This window comes from Rhamphochromis longiceps, linkage group LG12, assembly GCF_057381845.1.
Source record: "Rhamphochromis longiceps isolate RC_006_pf linkage group LG12, R_longiceps_female_GT1.1, whole genome shotgun sequence".
Taxonomy (NCBI): Eukaryota; Metazoa; Chordata; class Actinopteri; order Cichliformes; family Cichlidae; genus Rhamphochromis; species Rhamphochromis longiceps.
In genome coordinates, this window is record NC_140568.1 from 28193557 (window position 1) to 28212015 (window position 18459).

General features: G+C 40.4%; 2 protein-coding genes across 7 annotated transcripts; one reads left to right on the forward strand and one right to left on the reverse strand.

Moving 5' to 3' along the window:
- Nucleotides 1-99: 99 nt before the first annotated feature.
- Nucleotides 100-8688, reverse strand: LOC146657502 (Rieske domain-containing protein-like). Of its 3 annotated transcripts, none has more exons than XM_085425640.1 (4): nucleotides 8585-8688; nucleotides 1207-1428; nucleotides 1067-1101; nucleotides 100-916 (listed from the first exon to the last, which is right to left on the reverse strand). In XM_085425640.1, the coding sequence occupies exons 2-4, from the start codon at nucleotides 1400-1402 to the stop codon at nucleotides 626-628; spliced, it is 522 nt and encodes a 173-aa protein (XP_085281766.1). In that variant the 5' UTR covers nucleotides 1403-1428; nucleotides 8585-8688; the 3' UTR covers nucleotides 100-625. The 3 variants fall into 3 exon arrangements, with proteins under 3 accessions (XP_085281766.1, XP_085281765.1, XP_085281764.1); XM_085425639.1 differs by lacking the exon at nucleotides 8585-8688 and adding an exon at nucleotides 2035-2904; XM_085425638.1 differs by lacking the exon at nucleotides 8585-8688 and adding an exon at nucleotides 2921-3252 and having other exon boundaries at nucleotides 103-916.
- Nucleotides 4823-17101, forward strand: LOC146657503 (uncharacterized). Of its 4 annotated transcripts, XM_085425637.1 has the most exons (16): nucleotides 4823-5207; nucleotides 8912-9021; nucleotides 9100-9783; nucleotides 9983-10151; nucleotides 10261-10358; nucleotides 10717-10926; nucleotides 11184-11271; nucleotides 11459-11536; nucleotides 12414-12535; nucleotides 12683-12788; nucleotides 12879-12950; nucleotides 13055-13164; nucleotides 13352-15408; nucleotides 15558-15978; nucleotides 16142-16235; nucleotides 16302-17101. In XM_085425637.1, the coding sequence occupies exons 2-16, from the start codon at nucleotides 8963-8965 to the stop codon at nucleotides 16449-16451; spliced, it is 4518 nt and encodes a 1505-aa protein (XP_085281763.1). In that variant the 5' UTR covers nucleotides 4823-5207; nucleotides 8912-8962; the 3' UTR covers nucleotides 16452-17101. The 4 variants fall into 4 exon arrangements, with proteins under 4 accessions (XP_085281763.1, XP_085281758.1, XP_085281762.1 ...); XM_085425632.1 differs by lacking the exon at nucleotides 11459-11536 and having other exon boundaries at nucleotides 4824-5207; XM_085425636.1 differs by lacking the exon at nucleotides 11459-11536 and having other exon boundaries at nucleotides 4824-5207; nucleotides 9989-10151.
- Nucleotides 17102-18459: the final 1358 nt, after the last annotated feature.

Sequence of the window (18459 nt, forward strand, 5' to 3'; positions counted from 1 at the left end):
TATATATAAAATTCAGCAGTATCACGACAGGGGGTTATCAGTTTAATTGAACTAACTGATTACCTGAGAAGCTGCTGCTGTAGATTTCACAATATAAGCAGTTACAGTCTTGAATCATTTTAAAATTGTGTTATTTATTGCATAACAGATAAGATTAGACGATGCATGTTTTATTTTTCATCATACTTTGAGTTAAATAGTTAATGTTTCAATGATTTTCAAAATCATTACATTCTGCTTTTTTTGCACACTGTCCCATTTTTTCTGGAAAAATTGATCCCCATTAAGGTAGTTTAATAACAAGAAAAAAATAAATACAATAAAAACACAATGATAATAATAACAACAATTATAAAAATTCACATATAAAGTTATAATGAAACACAATGATTATTTTTGTTTAAAAATAACAGTAATTTAGAAAATATAACTAAAAACAAACTGTGTATTGGTCAGCTGTTTGTATCAGCTTCAAAATAGAGATGTTCCTGAGGAGTCACCATGCCAGACATTTACTGATTGTATGCACGTCTGCAGAACACCATGTTTTCTATATTATTACAAGATCAGAGAGTCAGATGGAAGACGAGCAAAGCTCCTTAAATTGTCCCTGAAGCATTAAAGGTTATGTCTTGGGTTTGGCTTTCGGCTTGGCTTTGAGTGAAGCGCGCCTGTATTTCTCAGTCTGGTAGACGTCTGACTCGATGGCTTCGCCGGAGTCATTGAGCGTCACGTACACATCCCCGTTGACCTCAGTGACCTTATGAACCCGCTGTTTGACACCCTTGGAGCGCCAGTAAGTCCTCAGCGGTTTGGCTGTAGGGTCGTCCACAGCTTGGTAAAGCGATTCCCCCTCTGCGAGGGTGATCTTGTACTTGTGCCAAGGACACACGATGCACAGCCGTCCATTGAACTCCTAAAGGTAACACAGATCAAAAGATTTTTTAGATATTACAGAAAAGGTTGAGTGTCAGACTTATGCACAGCTGTTTACAGTAAACGAGTCAAAAGGTGACTGATTTTCTTAATATACACCAGTAATCAGAATAAACAGCAGAAAACTCACCTCAATGTCTCCATACTGTAAAGCACCACCTGAATCTGTCCGTGAAAAAAAACGTGGCATTATGGACATCAACGACGAGCCGTAGAAGAACATATACTCTGCAATGTACTATGGATTATCTCAGCAGAAGCAGTACTTACGGTAGCAGTGCACGTCCATTGCATAAAGCTGCCCCTGGTGATGCACGACCAGCACATCTCTGCATCCGTTCACCAGCTTTGTCACACGGCCAGCTTTGACAATGTCCTCCTTCTTTCCAATGAAGTGGGAGGTAGACAAGTTTGAGGAGGAGGAAGAGGCAGAAGAAGTCTGAGACATCTCCTCCTCAGAGGACATGTTGATCTCTTCTTATAGCTGATATTCTGAATAAAATGAAAAAGATTACGCTTATGAAAAGAACAAAAAGATCACTTTAATTTCTTATTTTATGTGGATTGCTTATTACACTCCAGTTACAAAACACACAAAAAAACAGTGTTTGTCTGTCTCTTTTTATAACTACACATAGAACCCCTCGGATGTCTTCATACAAGTAAAGTCACTTAATTGTCTACCTACTACTTTCTTCAGAGTAGTATGAATTATCCAAAGGAAAAGCTGTAAAACCTATGAAAATACAGTTAAAAGTCCTCTGGCCACCGGGCCTCAGGGCCCCACCCCCGGAAGGGGCACAGCTGAGCCACAGGCACCAGGCCCCGCCAATCGGCCACCAGGAGTGAGCCGGTACATACATGAGCGCCCAGCCCCAGACACCAAGAACCACCAATACACCAACGTCTGAGGGCATCAGCCACTGGCAGGGAGTGTGGTGAGGGGAGATAAGTCTCCATACCTCGGAGAGCCTGAGATGTTCCCAGAGAGGTGGAGTCTAAGACCCAAGCTGACATATAGACACAGACGAACAGGCGCATGCAGACACAACCATGCATTCCCACCCCCATATACACAAACAAATACTCAGCACTCACCTGACGTGGAGACAGACACAAATAGACACTGTACACACATTCACACTCTCCAAACATACTCTATATCCCAGGTCTGGGTACCCCTGCCCCAGAGGGGCAAACCATACACAGACCCAGGAGATGTAACCCTTCTCTCAGGGGTGGAGGAAAGCAGACCGCCTCCTTATCTGCAGTAGCAGGGAGGCCCCGCATTCCAGACCCCAATCCGACGGCCAGCACCTCCTCCCAAATCAAAATAATAAGTGTAAATCTGGTTTCATGTTGCCCACAGACAATTTCAATATAACTGCCATGAAGAGTTTTTGGTTATTCTGGTATATTTGAGATATAGACTGATGTCATTGCTGAAGTCACTTGGATGAACACTGTAAACAACCTAATGTTCTTTTTGTACAGTTATAGTTAGACATCTTCTTTTCACCAACCTGCACATTTACTGAAAAATATTTTTTATATATACCTAGATGATGATGATGATGATGATGATAATAATAATAATAATAATAATAATAATAATAATAATAATAATAATAAGAAGAAGAAGAAGAAGAAGAAGAAGAAACTGTTTTCCTTTCCAAAGTTCATATACTAACTTAAAAACAAACAAACATTGTAAATCCTTTCGTAAGCGATAATCTGTCACTTTGACTGGCTTTGTACAGATTATGTAAAAAGTCTGAATTTTGTCCAGGGATACTCTCCTGTCACCTGTTTTCATCTATCAAACCTGACGGAGGAAACCAGCGTTGTGTGACTAAAACACACAGAAATATGCTAGCTAATAAGGTTCACATTTACACATATGAAACACATAACGAGTAACGCGTTCTATTCTATTCTATTCAGCTCTATTTCTCTACGCCAACTCCATAAAGCGTTTAATTACCTTTTCTGTAATTTCACCGTGAAGTCAATGAGCGGCTGTCATGCTCGGTCTCTTTCGTTGCTGCTGAAGAGCGCTTCGATCACGTGTCAGCACGTTATCTTTCTAAAACAGGCCTCCTGAGAAAACTGGACATGTGTGAAATTACAAAACGTAAACTAAACGTCGAAGTTTCAAGAAATGTACGAGTGTTTGAGGTTTGAACAGGAAGCGCCAATGTTGTGTGTTACATCGAAATACGTCCCAGGTGAAACTATACAGAATGCAACAAAAGCAAAAAGAAAAAAAACTTTCAGAGAACATTTCACTTCGTGGCAAATCTGTCCGAAGTAGTTCACTGTTGCGTAATTAGTGTGTATATTTGCGTGGTGAGATATTTTCTTTATTCATGCGAGGTAGACAAAACAAAATAGGGGAATAACAGAAAATTAAAAAAAATGTGGAAAATGATAGAGCAGTGCAGTCTGCACACACTGAAATAGCACAAGTGCATATTGAATTGAGAAAAAAAAAAGCTTCACACAAAAAGGAGCAATAATTATGTTAATAAGGACAAATACAATAAAAAGCAAGTACCAAGATGAAGAAGTCTATTATCACCCATTTGTGTATGTCTTGAGCATTTCTTTATATTTTGATTCCAAGGAGCCAGACTTTATTGTGATTTTTAAGTGCTCTTAGGCAGTCGTTCGGCCGGTCTTCAGGAGATTCTTTTTTCTTTTCTTTTTTTTAAGGAAATTTGCTCCTTTTTTACTCATTTCCAGTCCAGTCTTTGCACTGGACCGTTTTCAGAGGAATTTCATTTTGTTTGTTAATCTACTTAACACTGACTTATAAATCACTCATAAATGCATCTAACGAAAGTGTTTTCTCTACACAGACAACTTAACAATGAACCTATGTTAAACTGTATGTTTAGGCACTTTGTTACTAGCAGCTTGTTGGAAAGCATATAAACTTTCCCATTTCTTTAGTTTAATATACAAAATAAATAAATAAAAATAAATGCCAAAGGTAAGATACCAGCAAGGTGATTCCCAAAGAGCTTTTTTCTTTTTTTTTTTTTACATATTCTTTGCTAAATATAACGAAATGAGGATTGCATCACGGGTTTTGCACTGACCTGTATATTTAATTTATAGACAGTGCAACTTTAAACCACTATCTTTCTACTTGCAATTATCTCTAAAAGCAACCATGAAGACGCTTACAATCGTATTGGAGTGTATCAGAGTGTAAACATTTTGTCTGCCTATACGGGTGTCAAACTCATTTAAGTTAATGGGCCACATATATCCCATTTTGATCTAAACTGGACTATGCTAGAAAAACTATAATGTATAAACTAGCAAAGAATAATAACCTTGAGAGAACCATGCAAAATAAATCCAATTTTAATACATGTAAGTCTTTACATTCATTGTCATTAAATGCATCGATGACACATGACAGATCATATTGGATGAAGAAATAAGGATATTTCAGGATAAAAACTTGTATCCTGACTCACTGTAAGTGCAACAGGATTTTATGCATTTATGCTTTAAAATGTTTACTTTCCATTCATTTTTACTTCTCTGTAGCAACACTGGCCTGCATTAGCCGCACATTTTTATTACTTATAGACCTCATTGTAATCTGACCAATGAGCATATAATAAATAATTTATACAGTCATTGTCCTCGAACAGCTATCCAGTGGGCTGAATTGGACGCTCTGATCCCTGGACTGCATCCCCCGGAACTGTGCGGCAGATATATTTGTGTCATTGTCTTTGAGGATATATGTATACAAGATTTATCTAGACTGAGTAAAACAAGCCCCCCCCCCCCCCCCCCCCCCCAAAAAAAAGAAAACAACAACAAAAAAACAAAAAAACAAAACAGTTTGAAAACTCTATATTATATAAACGCAGAAAATATACTGTAGCTCGTAGTACTGCCATCTCTCAGTATGCTGTAATGCCTGTAAGAAGGCTTTCTGTCTTAGTGGGTTTGTTGGTGGGCATTAAGCCGTCCTAAGGATTATCATCCCTCTGTCATGCTGAACCGACCGGCTGTCCTTCGGAAATATGTTAACATTAACATTTCCTCTTTTCCGTGAGGACGAGCAGCGGGAAAACAAAGCGCTCTTCTTCCTCAACCGTTTCCGTCGTCATGGAGACCCTCTCTGTGTACGGAAATAGTGGTCCTGCTGAAGCTAGCAACTTTGTGAAAAATCAAATTATCTATTCAGTTGGCTCTGCGTTTGCGGCTATCTGTTGCTCTTTGCGTGGTCTGGACTTGATCTGGTAAGCTTTGTAGTGATTTTCGCATTTTAGAAAAAGAAAACTTATTTGTGTCAAAATTAGCATAATCACTTCTTAACACTAGGAAGGCCCAGAGCCCAGCCATTTGGCTTTTCTACCTTTAAAACCCGGAGAGCAGCCAAATGGCTGGTAGGCTTTTAGCTAAGCTTTAGCTTCAGGCAAGTGGAAGCTAAATTGGCTAGTCATTCATATGTAAATTGGGTTGTTACCTGGGAATTCTGGAGGGAGGGGAGTGGGGGTGTGTGGATGAGGGGGTGGGGGAGCTGCTAAAAGCGGTGAGCTTCCTTTTGTTTCATCTTGATGCATTCTCAATCATCCAGGGAAACAAATCTCCAAAAGTCACCAACTTGGAGTGTTTCAGTTTGCCATCTTAGGGAGAAATCAACACACATGGGTGTATGTCCTTTGTTGCTGAGATTTATTGATAAAAACAGTACAAAAAATCAACCATTTGTACACATTTTTACAAATAATTATAAAAAGTGAGTGAGTACATTTCAACATTTTCAGCAATCACTCACAATCCTGGCACTGCCATGGTATCTGTAGTCTGCATTTACCTTGGCTTGGCTTCCTGATCAATTGTCCACTACCAAAAGGAAGCCAAGCCCTGCCACCCTTTACAACAAAACAAGGTGTGATCACATTGATGCCACAATGGACGACTGATCAATGCTCCACTACCAAAAGGAAGCCAAGCCCTGCCACCCTTTACAACAAAACAAGGTGTGATCACATTGATGCCACAATGGACGACTGATCAATGCTCCACTACCAAAAGGAAGCCAAGCCCTGCCACCCTTTACAACAAAACAAGGTGTGATCACATTGATGCCACAATGGACGACTGATCAATGCTCCACTACCAAAAGGAAGCCAAGCCCTGCCACCCTTTACAACAAAACAAGGTGTGATCACATTGATGCCACGATGGACGACTGATCAATGCTCCACTACCAAAAGGAAGCCAAGCCCTGCCACCCTTTACAACAAAACAAGGTGTGATCACAGGGCTTGGCTTCCTTTTGGTAGTGGACAATTGATCAGGAAGCCAAGCCAAGGTAAATGCAGACTACAGATACCATGGCAGTGCCAGGATTGTGAGTGATTGCTGAAAATGTTGAAATGTACTCACTCACTTTTTATAATTATTTGTAAAAATGTGTACAAATGGTTGATTTTTTGTACTGTTTTTATCAATAAATCTCAGCAACAAAGGACATACACCCATGTGTGTTGATTTCTCCCTAAGATGGCAAACTGAAACACTCCAAGTTGGTGACTTTTGGAGATTTGTTTCCCTGGATGATTGAGAATGCATCAAGATGAAACAAAAGGAAGCTCACCGCTTTTAGCAGCTCCCCCACCCCCTCATCCACACACCCCCACTCCCCTCCCTCCAGAATTCCCAGGTAACAACCCAATTTACATATGAATGACTAGCCAATTTAGCTTCCACTTGCCTGAAGCTAAAGCTTAGCTAAAAGCCTACCAGCCATTTGGCTGGTGGCGGGTTTTAAAGGTAGAAAGGTAGAAGCCTGGGCCTTCCTAGTGTTAAACTAAACCAAGCACAAGCATGTAAGTGGGATCCATTCAGGGGCGAATCCAGGATTTTTAAACCGTGGTGGCACAGGCAGTAACAACCAGACAGGGGAGTCCAGGAAAATTCTAAAAGATGATATCTACCAGCTATAACTAGAATCATAATTACATAATTAATATGTAATGTCAATGTCTGTTTTGTTATGTAGAGAACCATGGGATTTAAAAATTTCCAAGTTTGTTTCTGAATCTATACACAGTTGTAATTGACTTCAGGTCAGCAGGCAGGTTGTTCCACAGAATTGAAAGTTTCCTCAACAGATTTAGATTCAGTTCTGGATAATAGACCCGAACCACTGAGAGCTTGACTAATAAAAATATTTTAAAGGCAATTCTGTGTTAAACTGTCCTTACATATGTAATACGTAAGGACAGTTTAGAGAGTCCTTACGTATGTTATACGTAAGGACTCTCGCTTCTGCATTCTGAATTAGTTGAAGTCATCCGACTGGGATAATCCTTCAAATAGAACATTACCATAGAATAACCTGGTTTATATTAATGCATGACACATTTTTCTCAGATTCAGTTTCAAATAAAATATATTAAAAATTAGAAAATGCTTAAATTACACAAAATTTTAATAGGTAGAAAGCTGTTTAGTGACATTATTAATATGATTGCCAAAAGTAAGATTACTGTCCAAAATGATTCCAAGGTTCCTGACTTGCTCGCAGTGTTTCAGAGGATGATGAATATGAACAAATCTTCTGTCTCTGATTTGTTTAAGTAATTTCTATTTAGTGTAATGTATAATGGTATACCGATTTATTTTTAGGTTTAAATTTTTATTATAATAATAACCTATGACTGCAAAATAAATACTAGCTGAAGCTGAAGCAGTACAAAGAGCAATAAGTGCCTCCAATACAGTGGTAATAGAAAGCAACATAGCATAAGTGCTTCAGTCTAGAACTTGAGTAGCTCTACTTACTTTCCAGCACTGGTCCCATCCATGCTGTCATGACCAGCTGTGACCCAAAACAGACACTGCGTGCAGGCTTCACGTTCATTCATTTTGTTGATAAAGACTGAGGTGTTTGATATTTGAACTTAACTGGATTCTTACTTGAATCCAGGCAAACAGGCAGGCAGTTTAGTATTTCGGTGAGTAAGTCCACAGTTTCTTTTTGCAGGAACAGACCAGCTCAGAATATCAGGTAACTACTATCCACAGGGAGAGAGCTCTTCAGCTGACAAACGGATCTACTTAGAGAAACAGGTGACTTTAGCGCAGGCAACGTACTCAGAAAACATCAAAAAGCCTTATTACCACAACCATAGATAACAATCTGGCAGAGAACAGTAGCTCGAGTTTGTTCTTAAGTGCTGATAAGTAATGATTAGATTAGAAATTAGTGCACTGGCTGAAGAGCAGAAAACCAGGTGGCTCTGCTAGGGAGTGGTACATGCCCACCTCAACCTGTGGGAAAAAGAAAGTCACGGCAAAAGAGAAAGAGAGTAAAACGGGGGGAAAACCCTTAACAGCTGTAAAACAATGACACGTGATCAGTCCAGAAGCACTGGATGTTTTCACAGTGACAGTACAGATGACAGTGACACACAGATACACAGTGACAGATCTGCCCAATGGCAGATCAGTCACATTTCAGGTGATAGGAATTGGGATTTCCTCAGCATTTACTTTATGCTCTGCAGACATGAATATACATGAAACCCCATTCAGTAAGTTATATAGCACAATTTGAAGTTTTGCAGTTACTAAGGCAGGGCATGAAATCCCAGTATGGACTCACCAAAGTGACTGTGGCTTATGTATGAAGGAGAAGAGGCTGTCTCTCATGCCTTACTGCAGAGCTGTTGCAGCAACTGGTCAGTCCTGTGTAGAAGCCAGCAGTTGTTTACATGTGTTTGCTATATTTATCGTATTTGCTACTGTACAGAAATGTGTGACGACTGCAGCACACTCCCCTTTCTCCTTGCTGGCCTAGTGTCAGATTTCGACCTGCTACCAGTATCCTCTGCTTTGCTTACCAACAACAGAGCAGTGTGGTAGTAATGACACAATGACCGGCTATTGGCTGTAAGACGAAAATACTGAGGGATGTCTCTGCCACTTCCAGGGCAGGTGGAGCGAAGTAAAGGAAAAAGGGAAAGAAGAGGAAGAGAAGGAAATGACACTTTGTCTGTATGAGTGTCTGAGAGCGGTCGGGCTACAGCATCACTATGCCAGGTAAGAGCAACCACAAGCCATTCAAATTGGCACTATTCTGCTATAAAACAATTTGCCTCCCCCTTTCCTGTGCTTCAGGTTTACCTCAGTGGGTGTTTGTCGTACAGCCCACATCTCAGTGCTCACCATGGAGGACTACCCCCTGCTGGGGATACACACAATGGAGGACAGGACTCGGTTATTTCAACTTGTCCAATTTGTCAAAACTCTTGATCTGGAGGGCCTTGGATATGATGATGATGATGATTATCACTATAGTGGTGGTGGACGCGTCGAAGGCAGCACTATAGTGGATAGCAGCTTTTATCATGATAGTGACAGCATTTTTGATGATGAAGATGGTAATGGAGCTGCTGTCAATAATATAATTGCCAGCACTTTTGCCAGACCATCACATGTTCGCAGGCGACTTGATTTCAGTAATGAGACCAGTGATCATCATCAGCGGTTGTCTCATCCTGTTGTTCACGTTAACATGAGGTATGCCAGATATGAGGAGTCCATTAGGAAAAAAGGATCTGCTACCTCTGTGCAACATCAATATAGGCCAAAACCCAAGCCTGCAAATGTGACATCAAACACATTTAATCACAAACCTTTGGGTCACAAAGACAGAAAAAGAACCACAAGGAAGAAAACTCTTTATACAGAAATGGACACTGATGGATGCATGTGTAAGCCAACACCTGTTTATGAAGCAAAGAGAACAGCTGGATATAACTATGGACTACCAATGAGTACTCCTCCTGCTCAGTGCAAACAGTGAGTGTGGTCTATACTGTCCTCTACTTAGACTGAATGTCATTGATGACAGCAGGATACATAAATGACAGTTAGAAAAAAGCAAATGTAAACACACTGATGAGACAACATTTTTGATGACTGTCATTGTCTTTATGACAGTATCTCTTTATAATATTGAGTTTTTCTACTGTGATTGAAATTCTAACTCTAATTTGAGAGCCAGGCAAGCAGAAGAGCAGCGGATTAAGGTGTGTGTGAGGAAAAGACCACTGACATGCACCGAGAGCCGACAAAGAGAGGCAGATGTTGTGACAACTCCAGGTGGAGAGTGTGTGATTGTCCATGAAGTCAAGGAAGCCGTGGATCTCTCACAATACATACTGCAGGTGAATGTGCAGAGAGGAGACAGTGTACTCTAACCAATGTCACGGTATTTGAATTACTACTTTAAGGCCTTTTCAAACCTTTCCTGTTGCTTTTTTTTTGTCCACACAGCACAAGTTCTACTTTGACCAAGTTTTTGGGGAGAAAAGCTCCAACGAAGAGGTTTATCACCAAACAGCATATCCTCTGGTGCAGCACATGCTCAAAGGGTAGAGTTGCATTCATGGACATCTTGCTAGAGTTGTACTAACTTGATTGAGTGTGCAGTAAACAGTATATCATTACACCAAAAAAAGCAGTCCCAATGCTTTAGTTAAATGGACTTTGTGCAACTTTAATTTAACAAATTTTAAAGTATAATAAACTAAATAATAAAAATTGTTAAATGAAAGGTTGTTAAATGAAATAAACATGCACAACAGTACATCTCAGTATGGGCAGAAAGTACAAAAATGCCCAATTTAAAAAAGTGAATTAGGTTAAAGGTATTCATTTACACCACATTAAGGACATTGTTTGTATCAGTGTATCCTAATCGTCTATACTTCTTTGTGTGTGTGAGCACAGAGGCAAAGTCACCTGCTTTGCATACGGTCAAACAGGTGCAGGGAAGACTCACACCATGCTGGGTTCACCTGCCATTCCAGGACTATATGCTCTGGCAGTTCAGGACATCTTTGCTCACCTGTCAGCCACACACTCATACCAGCTGGTGTTTGTCAGCTTCTTCGAGATCTACTGTGGTCAGCTGTATGACCTCCTGGACCACAGAAAAAGGTCTGTGTTTAAGTTTGGGGGGGGGGTTGTGTTAAAAGTGCATGCAGATTTTTGAGCTGGACGCTGCACTGGGGGAATTCATATAATCTCTATCTCACTGGGGTCATTTAGGTCTCAATTTTATGATAACATTATCATAAAATTGAGATGCCTGGATCTAGGATGTCCTCACTTCTTTATTTAGTATTTTGCTCAAAGCCTCAAAGTCTTTCTTCTGTATTTGTATCTCTTAATCTTTCTCTTTCTTTCTTCTGCAGGTTATTTGCTAGGGAGGATGGACAGAAAGTGGTTCACATTTCAGGGCTGCGAGATGTCAGAGTGGACTCAGTCAGCTCTCTGCTGGAGGTTTGCCTGATTTTCTTTACAATAAGTTATATTATTTAAAAAAATCAGTGACATATTAGTGTTTCTGGCTTATGATCCATCACAATTCACTGGTTACTTTAGTGTGTGAACTACAGAAAGAAAAGTGGTTCATTTTAATGTGTGTGGCTGTATTTCAAAAACAATGAGAAATAAAATTTACTGATAGGTCAAGCAGGGCCGCAGGACAAATTCATCTACTTCAACACCAAATAAAGTGTTTGAGGTTTGGAGCGTTATGACTCAGGTCAGTAGTAAAGCATAAGTATATGTGAGTGTATCAACAAATTATAGCATTGACCAGATTACTGAAAATAGTATGTAATGCTAATGTGAAGGCCCCAACAATGATCATGACCAATAACATAATAAAATTATTTCTTCATCACTTTGTGCATGCAAATCAACATAGATAATCTCACAGTAATGACTCTGTTAAATGCTTTGAAGTTAATATTGTTCAGTCCATCAGGAATGATAATTTGGTGAAATTGTATGCAGTGTGTATGATGATTATGCTTTGAAAATGGAAAAGGGTCCTTAAAATGCAGAATATGACCTCAACTTTGAATACAATTTGGGTGAAGATCTGTTAGGTCATTATTTTTTGTAAGTTTGACTCAATCTGACCAATACTGTGGGAGGCGAAGCAATTCCTGTGAATTCTGGACAGACAGACAATGGCGTGACCTCATTGCTTCTTGGGAACAGATGAGCTAATGCACAGAAAGATTCCAAGATCTTTTCTCCCTGGAAATAATAAGAAACAGGTCCCCAGCTATAACTGAACTGAGTGTAGCAGTTGTTCTTGCACTTCACTTTTATATTATGGTCTCACAGGTGTACCAGTGTTATCTTAGGTCGGGGTGAGTCACAATATCAATATGATTTGATACTGAAATTTTTATTAAAATATGTAAGCACTCTAAACAGACTCCCCCAGCAGTTTGACTTACCAGAGTCATTTTGATAGTGTTGCTGTCTCATGGACATTTTTTTTTCTGTGATCCCCACCTCTGTCTTTAATAACCTTAAATACATGAAACATTGCCTAACAGTAAGTATGATTTCTGCAATCTCCTCAACCTAGTAAGAGTAGTTTCCATCTCTCCCCTCTTACTCAGGTGATTTCTCAGGGTACAGCCGAGCGGACACAGGGGATGAGTGGCGTGAATCCACTCTCTTCTCGATCCCATGCCTTGCTTCAGATTCAGCTTAGAGATTCAAACCAGCAGATAGCTGGCAGGTGAGTGACAGGTAACGCACTTCATGATGTTACTTTTTTCTTTCTCTGAAACCATACTTGAATTATTGATTATTGATTAGTAGATCAAACAAGACAACAGTGTTGGTGTAAAATGACTGTAAAATGTGTGTGTATGTGTCTGCGTAGAATGTGGTTTGTGGATCTGGCAGGAAGCGAAAGAGCATCCGATGCCAAAGAACCTGACAGGCAGAGCCGCATGGAGGGAGCTGAGATCAACCAGAGTCTGTTGGCTGTAAGCTATACAGATACGTGCTCTCACACTAAGAGGCCCAACATAAAGTCAAGGATGTTCATTGACATTGTTGATTTTTATTTCCCTCAGCTTAAAGAATGTATCCGGTCACTTGATCAGGAACAATCGCACACACCTTTTAGGCAGAGCAAACTGACTCAGGTAGTAAAAGCTGACGGAAATAGTGACACGAGTATGCATCATATGGCTGATTTTCTGGTTTCTCCACTGATCCTCTATGTTTTGATACTGAATTCTTTTTCTAGGTTTTGAAAGATTCATTTGTCGGTGACTCAATGACATGCATGATTGCCAACATTTCACCTGGTCACACAGCAACGGAGCACACACTTAATACACTGAGATATGCAGACCGGTAAGTGTGCATATGTCCAGGTATAATGAGGGGAATTTAATATACTGTATTAGTTTCTTAAAATATTTATTGATATCTTTATTGTGTAAAGCCATGCCGGGTTTCAGTCCTCTGATTTTATATTGTATGAAAGGGAAAATTCTATTAAATTCAGTCTTTACAATCAAGGTTTCTTTAATATTTTCAGGGTAAAAGAGTTGAAAAGACAAGGAGGGCTGAGAGGAAGAAGAAGAAACAGAGGCAAGACAGCAGCCTCACCCAATCAAAACCTGTTCAGCAGCACCACTGGTAGCACTGTTAGCAGTAGAGGGAAAAGTCCTCCAAAGAAGCCAAAGTTAACAAGACAAAGCGATTCTTTCGGTCCCACAACTCCTACCACAAGGTCACCTGTGAGGAGTGCATTTCTCTGCTCCACACCCAAGAACACCAAATGTGGAGAGGAAGCAAATGCGAGACGGAGGGGAGAGATCAGACTTGAACATATTTCTCCAGTTAGAGGTTGGCTGAGAATAGGTGACAAAAGGCATCTGAGAAATGAAGCAGATGAATTAGGAGGGGGGAGAACAGGAAATGACAGTTTAAAAACTATGGAGAGACAGTCTGTTAGTCAGCAAAGCCCCAGGGCAGTGCTGGAGTCGGGACACCAGCAAAGCCCCAGGGCAGTGCTGGTGTCGGGACAACCAAAAGACAAGCGTGTATGGAAGGTGCAAAAGGAGGGAGAAGCTCATGAGAATGATTCATTTTTTACTGAAAGTAAATCTGACTCCTGTTTCAGAGAAGAAGAACATGAGCAACATGCTATGAAAGGTGGAATAAAAAAAGGTGGAGAGAATGGAGATGCAAATAGTAAAGGGGAAGGGATAATACAAAGGGGGTTACCAAAGGCCAATGAAAGGGATAAGGAAAGAGAGAGGCATCTGAGATGGTATCACAAGCAGCTGCAGCAGTTTATGCCCTCTTCTGCTTCTTTATCCAGCCAACTCTCCTCACCCTCTATATATCCATCTCCCTCTTCCTCTACTCAGCCTTCTGTCTCTCACCTCTCCATTTCTTCCCGTGTGAATCATGGTTTGGAACTGGTTTTAGATGGATGCACAACCAGATCTGAAGATAGAGTTAATGGTAACAGAGGACAGGTGTTTTCTCCCAGCGCTGAGATTCTGTTACAAACTGAAACCTCTTCGATCTCTAATAACATTAGTGAAGAGGATGCTAATGGAGACACTGGTGGTGTTGGGGAAAACTCGAGGGCATCTTTGGAAGGAACATGGACAGGATTTGAACAAGAAATGAGTAGAAACGAGAAGAGGAGGTCACTTGAGGCAGCAAGTGAAGAAAGGCAAAGAAGGAAAGAGAGGAGGCCAGCTGGAGTGGAGAGGGGAGAAGGGAGGTGGGTGTGGATGTCAAATGGGACAGCAGGTGCTGTCTGCTTTGACACAAGTGAGACACAATTGTGTCACAGCTCTGATTCACAAGACAGACTGGAAGTGGGTGTGGCAGGACTGAATACCTCAGATGACCCAGCTGATGGAGTGTGGAATGCTGGGAAGGGGGGAGCAGCTCAAAAAGGGTGTTTATTGTCTGCTCACATGAACAATGAGGGCAACAGCCTCATTAGCTACCCCCCTGCAGAGCAGTCCCTCTCCCCGGACTGTGAACATACCAGCACACTCCTGACCCCAGTTATGCTTAGTGCTGCCTCTTTTGAATCAAAGTGTACGAAAGTCATCCCAGAGGCAGTACAATCAAACACACAGAGAGAGAAAGAACTATGGTTTCTTGCTAATCCCGGTAAATTGCCAGCTACATTACCTTCCACTACTTCCATCACACCTACTGAACCCCTTAACAAACCACCAGAAAATCCAGCTCACACTCAGCTACATAACCATTCAGAAGTCAAAAAGTTGGTTTTACCTCAAAATGAGACTCAGGTGGATTCTTTTAGCTCCATCATGGAGCCCCTCAGCATCTCCCAGCTTCAAGTGGATCAACAGGCTGCTACAATCTCTTTCCTGCGAGGGGACAACAAAAACACCTCGCTCAGTCCTCTTAATGACAATAGAGAATACAACAAGTGGGAAGAGATGGAGGAAGTTGTAGAGGATGAGAATACGGGTTTGCAACTGTCTTTCGTGGAACTGCCACAGGCAAAGACGCACTACCCTCCCTTATCTGACACTACGACAGCTACGAATCACACAGAGGGAAAACAAGACGTACATCTCAGTAATTGTTACACGGGTATAAGTATAAATTCTGATGGTCGTGTGTGTGTGTGTGTGTGTGTGTGTGTGTGTGTGTGTGTGTGTGTGTGTGTGTGTGTGTGTGTGTGTGTGTGTGTGTGTGTTTAAACAGGTCTGTCCACAACCTTGTTTTGTTTTCCTGTGCAGGTATTCCTGAAGATATTTTGGACTCCTCACAGGATCAAGATAGCAATCAGAAGCAAACACCACCAGCTACATTCAACAAACCTCCTGCATCACCACTTAAAAAATCTACATGCACTTCTGTGCAAGGGTTACCCAGTTTACAGGATTTAATGACAAATGATGCACAAGTTCCACCAGAATATGCACATGATAACCACGAAAAACTTCCATTAGCTTCCATTTTAACACCACAATTAGAAAGTGTCTCAGGTTACACACCAGCAAGCCAGTGTCACACAGTATATTCAAAGCATTCCTCCAACTCAACCACTTCACTCCAACCAAACAATCTTGGAGAGTTTAATGATGAAGAAAGCGCCACTAATCACCACGTTAGACCCACGATCCAGCTGTTTAAGCTGGACGACTTAGACCACGCAAAGTAGGTCCAGAATTCTCACAATTTTTGTTAGTGTAATCATCCAAAAAACATTAAAATAACACAAACATATTCTTGTGTATTTGATAATATTAGAATGATGCACAAAAAGGGGTTATTTTAATAAAACATTAATGCATATTTTTTGTACCCATTCTAACTTTAGGTGGTGTATATTCAAGGCCCACTGGGAGCAGCTAAAAGAGATGGAAGCTTTATGTCGTAAAGAGGGGAAGCTTCTGTGCCAGCAGCCTGATATGGTGAGAAATAAAGCAACAAAAGCAACTCTTTACATTTTTTTAATGTACATACTCTTTTTCTGTTAGGCATTTGGAGAATATGTCCAGCAGCTGGAGGAAATCATGGAGAAAAAGGCTTGGTGTGTACACAGCATGAGAGCTCAGCTACAGCCATATCTGAAGCCCATCACCTCAATCCACCCACAGGGAGCAGACGATCACAGATCAACTAGTTGAATTTGAGTTAATAATACTTATGTTTTTGTGCAATGTTTTCAGTGACAACAATAACTGCAGCTTGCTACATATCGTACATATATGGTCATCCTATATGCTTTGTTATGTTTAAGTAAATTGAGCTTGATGAGTTCTTGGACAGCTGTCACTTGATGTGTTTGATGTCAAAATGCATGATGCACTAAGGGTTTTACTGGTGAAACGTACAATCATATGTTTTTCTTTCATGGTGACAGTAATATATATGGAATTCTGATTCTGCCACTAAAGATAGTTCTTTCTATCTATTTTTTCTTAGCCTCTGTCCATGAAAACTGCTGATTTTGTAATTTTTCATTAAAGAAAATCTTTGGTTTTAATCTTAATGCATGTTTTATTCACAGCACCACTATCTGGACAAAGCTAAATCTGTGTCTCTGGGTTGACAACTCATAGAACCACGCATTTGTTTGAGCTTGATCTCAGATTGTAATAGAAATGCTTGCTTAGCAGACTGTTTTCTAGTGTTAAATTTTTTAAGATTTCAAGATTGCTGATATCTGTTATGTTGTGATCTCTGAATTTGAAATCTTCCTCTTTAAATGTCAGTGTTTAACTTTGGGTAATGTGTGCACATTTTTCCACAGAGGGCAACTGAAAATCAATAAAATAAGGACTAAAAAAAGTATACCCAAGCACTTCTTTGTATTAAAATTATAGCACATCCTTCTACATTTTTATCCAAGCTCAATTTGACATTGAGTTTTGTGCTGAGTCTTCTGATAAATAATATGAAAGCAGCATGCATGAGGAGAACAAAAAAGTGGTGGAAGTGACGAGGTGGAAGTGGGATTACATCAGGGATTGACTCTGAGCCCCTTGTTGTTTGCAGTGTGATGGGCAGGCTGGCAAATGATGTCAGGCACAGGTTTCTGTGGACTATGATGTTTGCAGATGACGTTATGAACTGTAGTGAGAGTAGGGAGCAGCTGGAAGAAAGATGAGAGGTGGAGGTACGCTCTGCAGAAAAGAGGAATGAAAATCAGTAAAAGAAAGACATCAAAGATAGGCAGACGGGTTAACAGTGGCGATGCAAGGAGTTGAGGTAGTGAAGATGGATGAGTTTTAATACCTGGGATCAGACATCGAAACCAATAGATGCACAAGAGAAGTGAAGAACAGAGTGCAGGTAGTGTGGAGGGGGCGGAGATGAGTGTCAGAGGTGGTTTGTGACAGAAGGATAGAAGCAAGAGTAAAAGGGAAGGTTGAGAAGTTGGTACCGGTAGTAATAGGATATACAGTTTGGAGATGGTGGCACTGACAAAAAGACAGGGCAGAGAGGAAATTGTTAAGATTTTCATCACCAAGATGGAGAAGATTATAAAGGGACAGCTCAGGTAGAGATGTTTTGGACATGTGCAGAGGAGGTATGGAAGATATTGAATATGGAGCTGCCAGCCAGAAGGAAAAAACAGACCACAGAGAAAATTCATGAACGTAATAAAGGAGGACATGGAGAAGGTAGTGTGACAGGGAAGGATACTAAGGATAGGGTGAGATGGAGGTAGACGATCTGTTTCCACATAGAAATGGTAAAAAAAACAAACAAACAAACAAACAAAAAACATTAAAATTGAGTCGATGGAACTACCACCTGTTGTAAGTAGTGATGTGCGGATCGATCCTGAAATATCGATTCCTCCGATACCAATCATTTATGTTCTAGAATCGATTCTCATATTAAAATATCGATATTTTAGTACTTTGGGGTAAATTTGTAGTTTTTCATTAACAGGAACACAGTGGAAAGAAAATATATCATTCGGATCGTCTAAATTGGAAGAAACTATTTCCTCTTACGCCTTTCATATATCTTATGCTAAATACGGCTGTATAAATGTGTCGCAGCCCCTGGCCGGTGTTGCCAACTCCTCAGTAAGGAAAATTGCTATTGGCTATGCTAAAAGTCTCTAGAAGTCAAACAACGTCATCGCCTAATTTGCATAATTGGTCATGCTAATATCATTGT

Excerpts from the sequence above, each read along its gene's own strand:
- LOC146657502 (XM_085425640.1), bottom strand. The coding sequence starts at position 1,402 with ATGTCCTCTGAGGAGGAGATGTCTCAGACTTCTTCTGCCTCTTCCTCC. Across the intron at positions 1,102-1,206 it reads AATGGACGTGCACTGCTACC|ATTCAGGTGGTGCTTTACAG; the intron begins GTAAGTACTGCT and ends TTTCACGGACAG. Across the intron at positions 917-1,066 it reads TACAGTATGGAGACATTGAG|GAGTTCAATGGACGGCTGTG; the intron begins GTGAGTTTTCTG and ends TGTTACCTTTAG.
- LOC146657503 (XM_085425637.1), top strand. The coding sequence starts at position 8,963 with ATGACACTTTGTCTGTATGAGTGTCTGAGAGCGGTCGGGCTACAGCAT. Across the intron at positions 10,359-10,716 it reads GTGCAGCACATGCTCAAAGG|AGGCAAAGTCACCTGCTTTG; the intron begins GTAGAGTTGCAT and ends GTGTGAGCACAG. Across the intron at positions 12,951-13,054 it reads GGCAGAGCAAACTGACTCAG|GTTTTGAAAGATTCATTTGT; the intron begins GTAGTAAAAGCT and ends TTCTTTTTCTAG.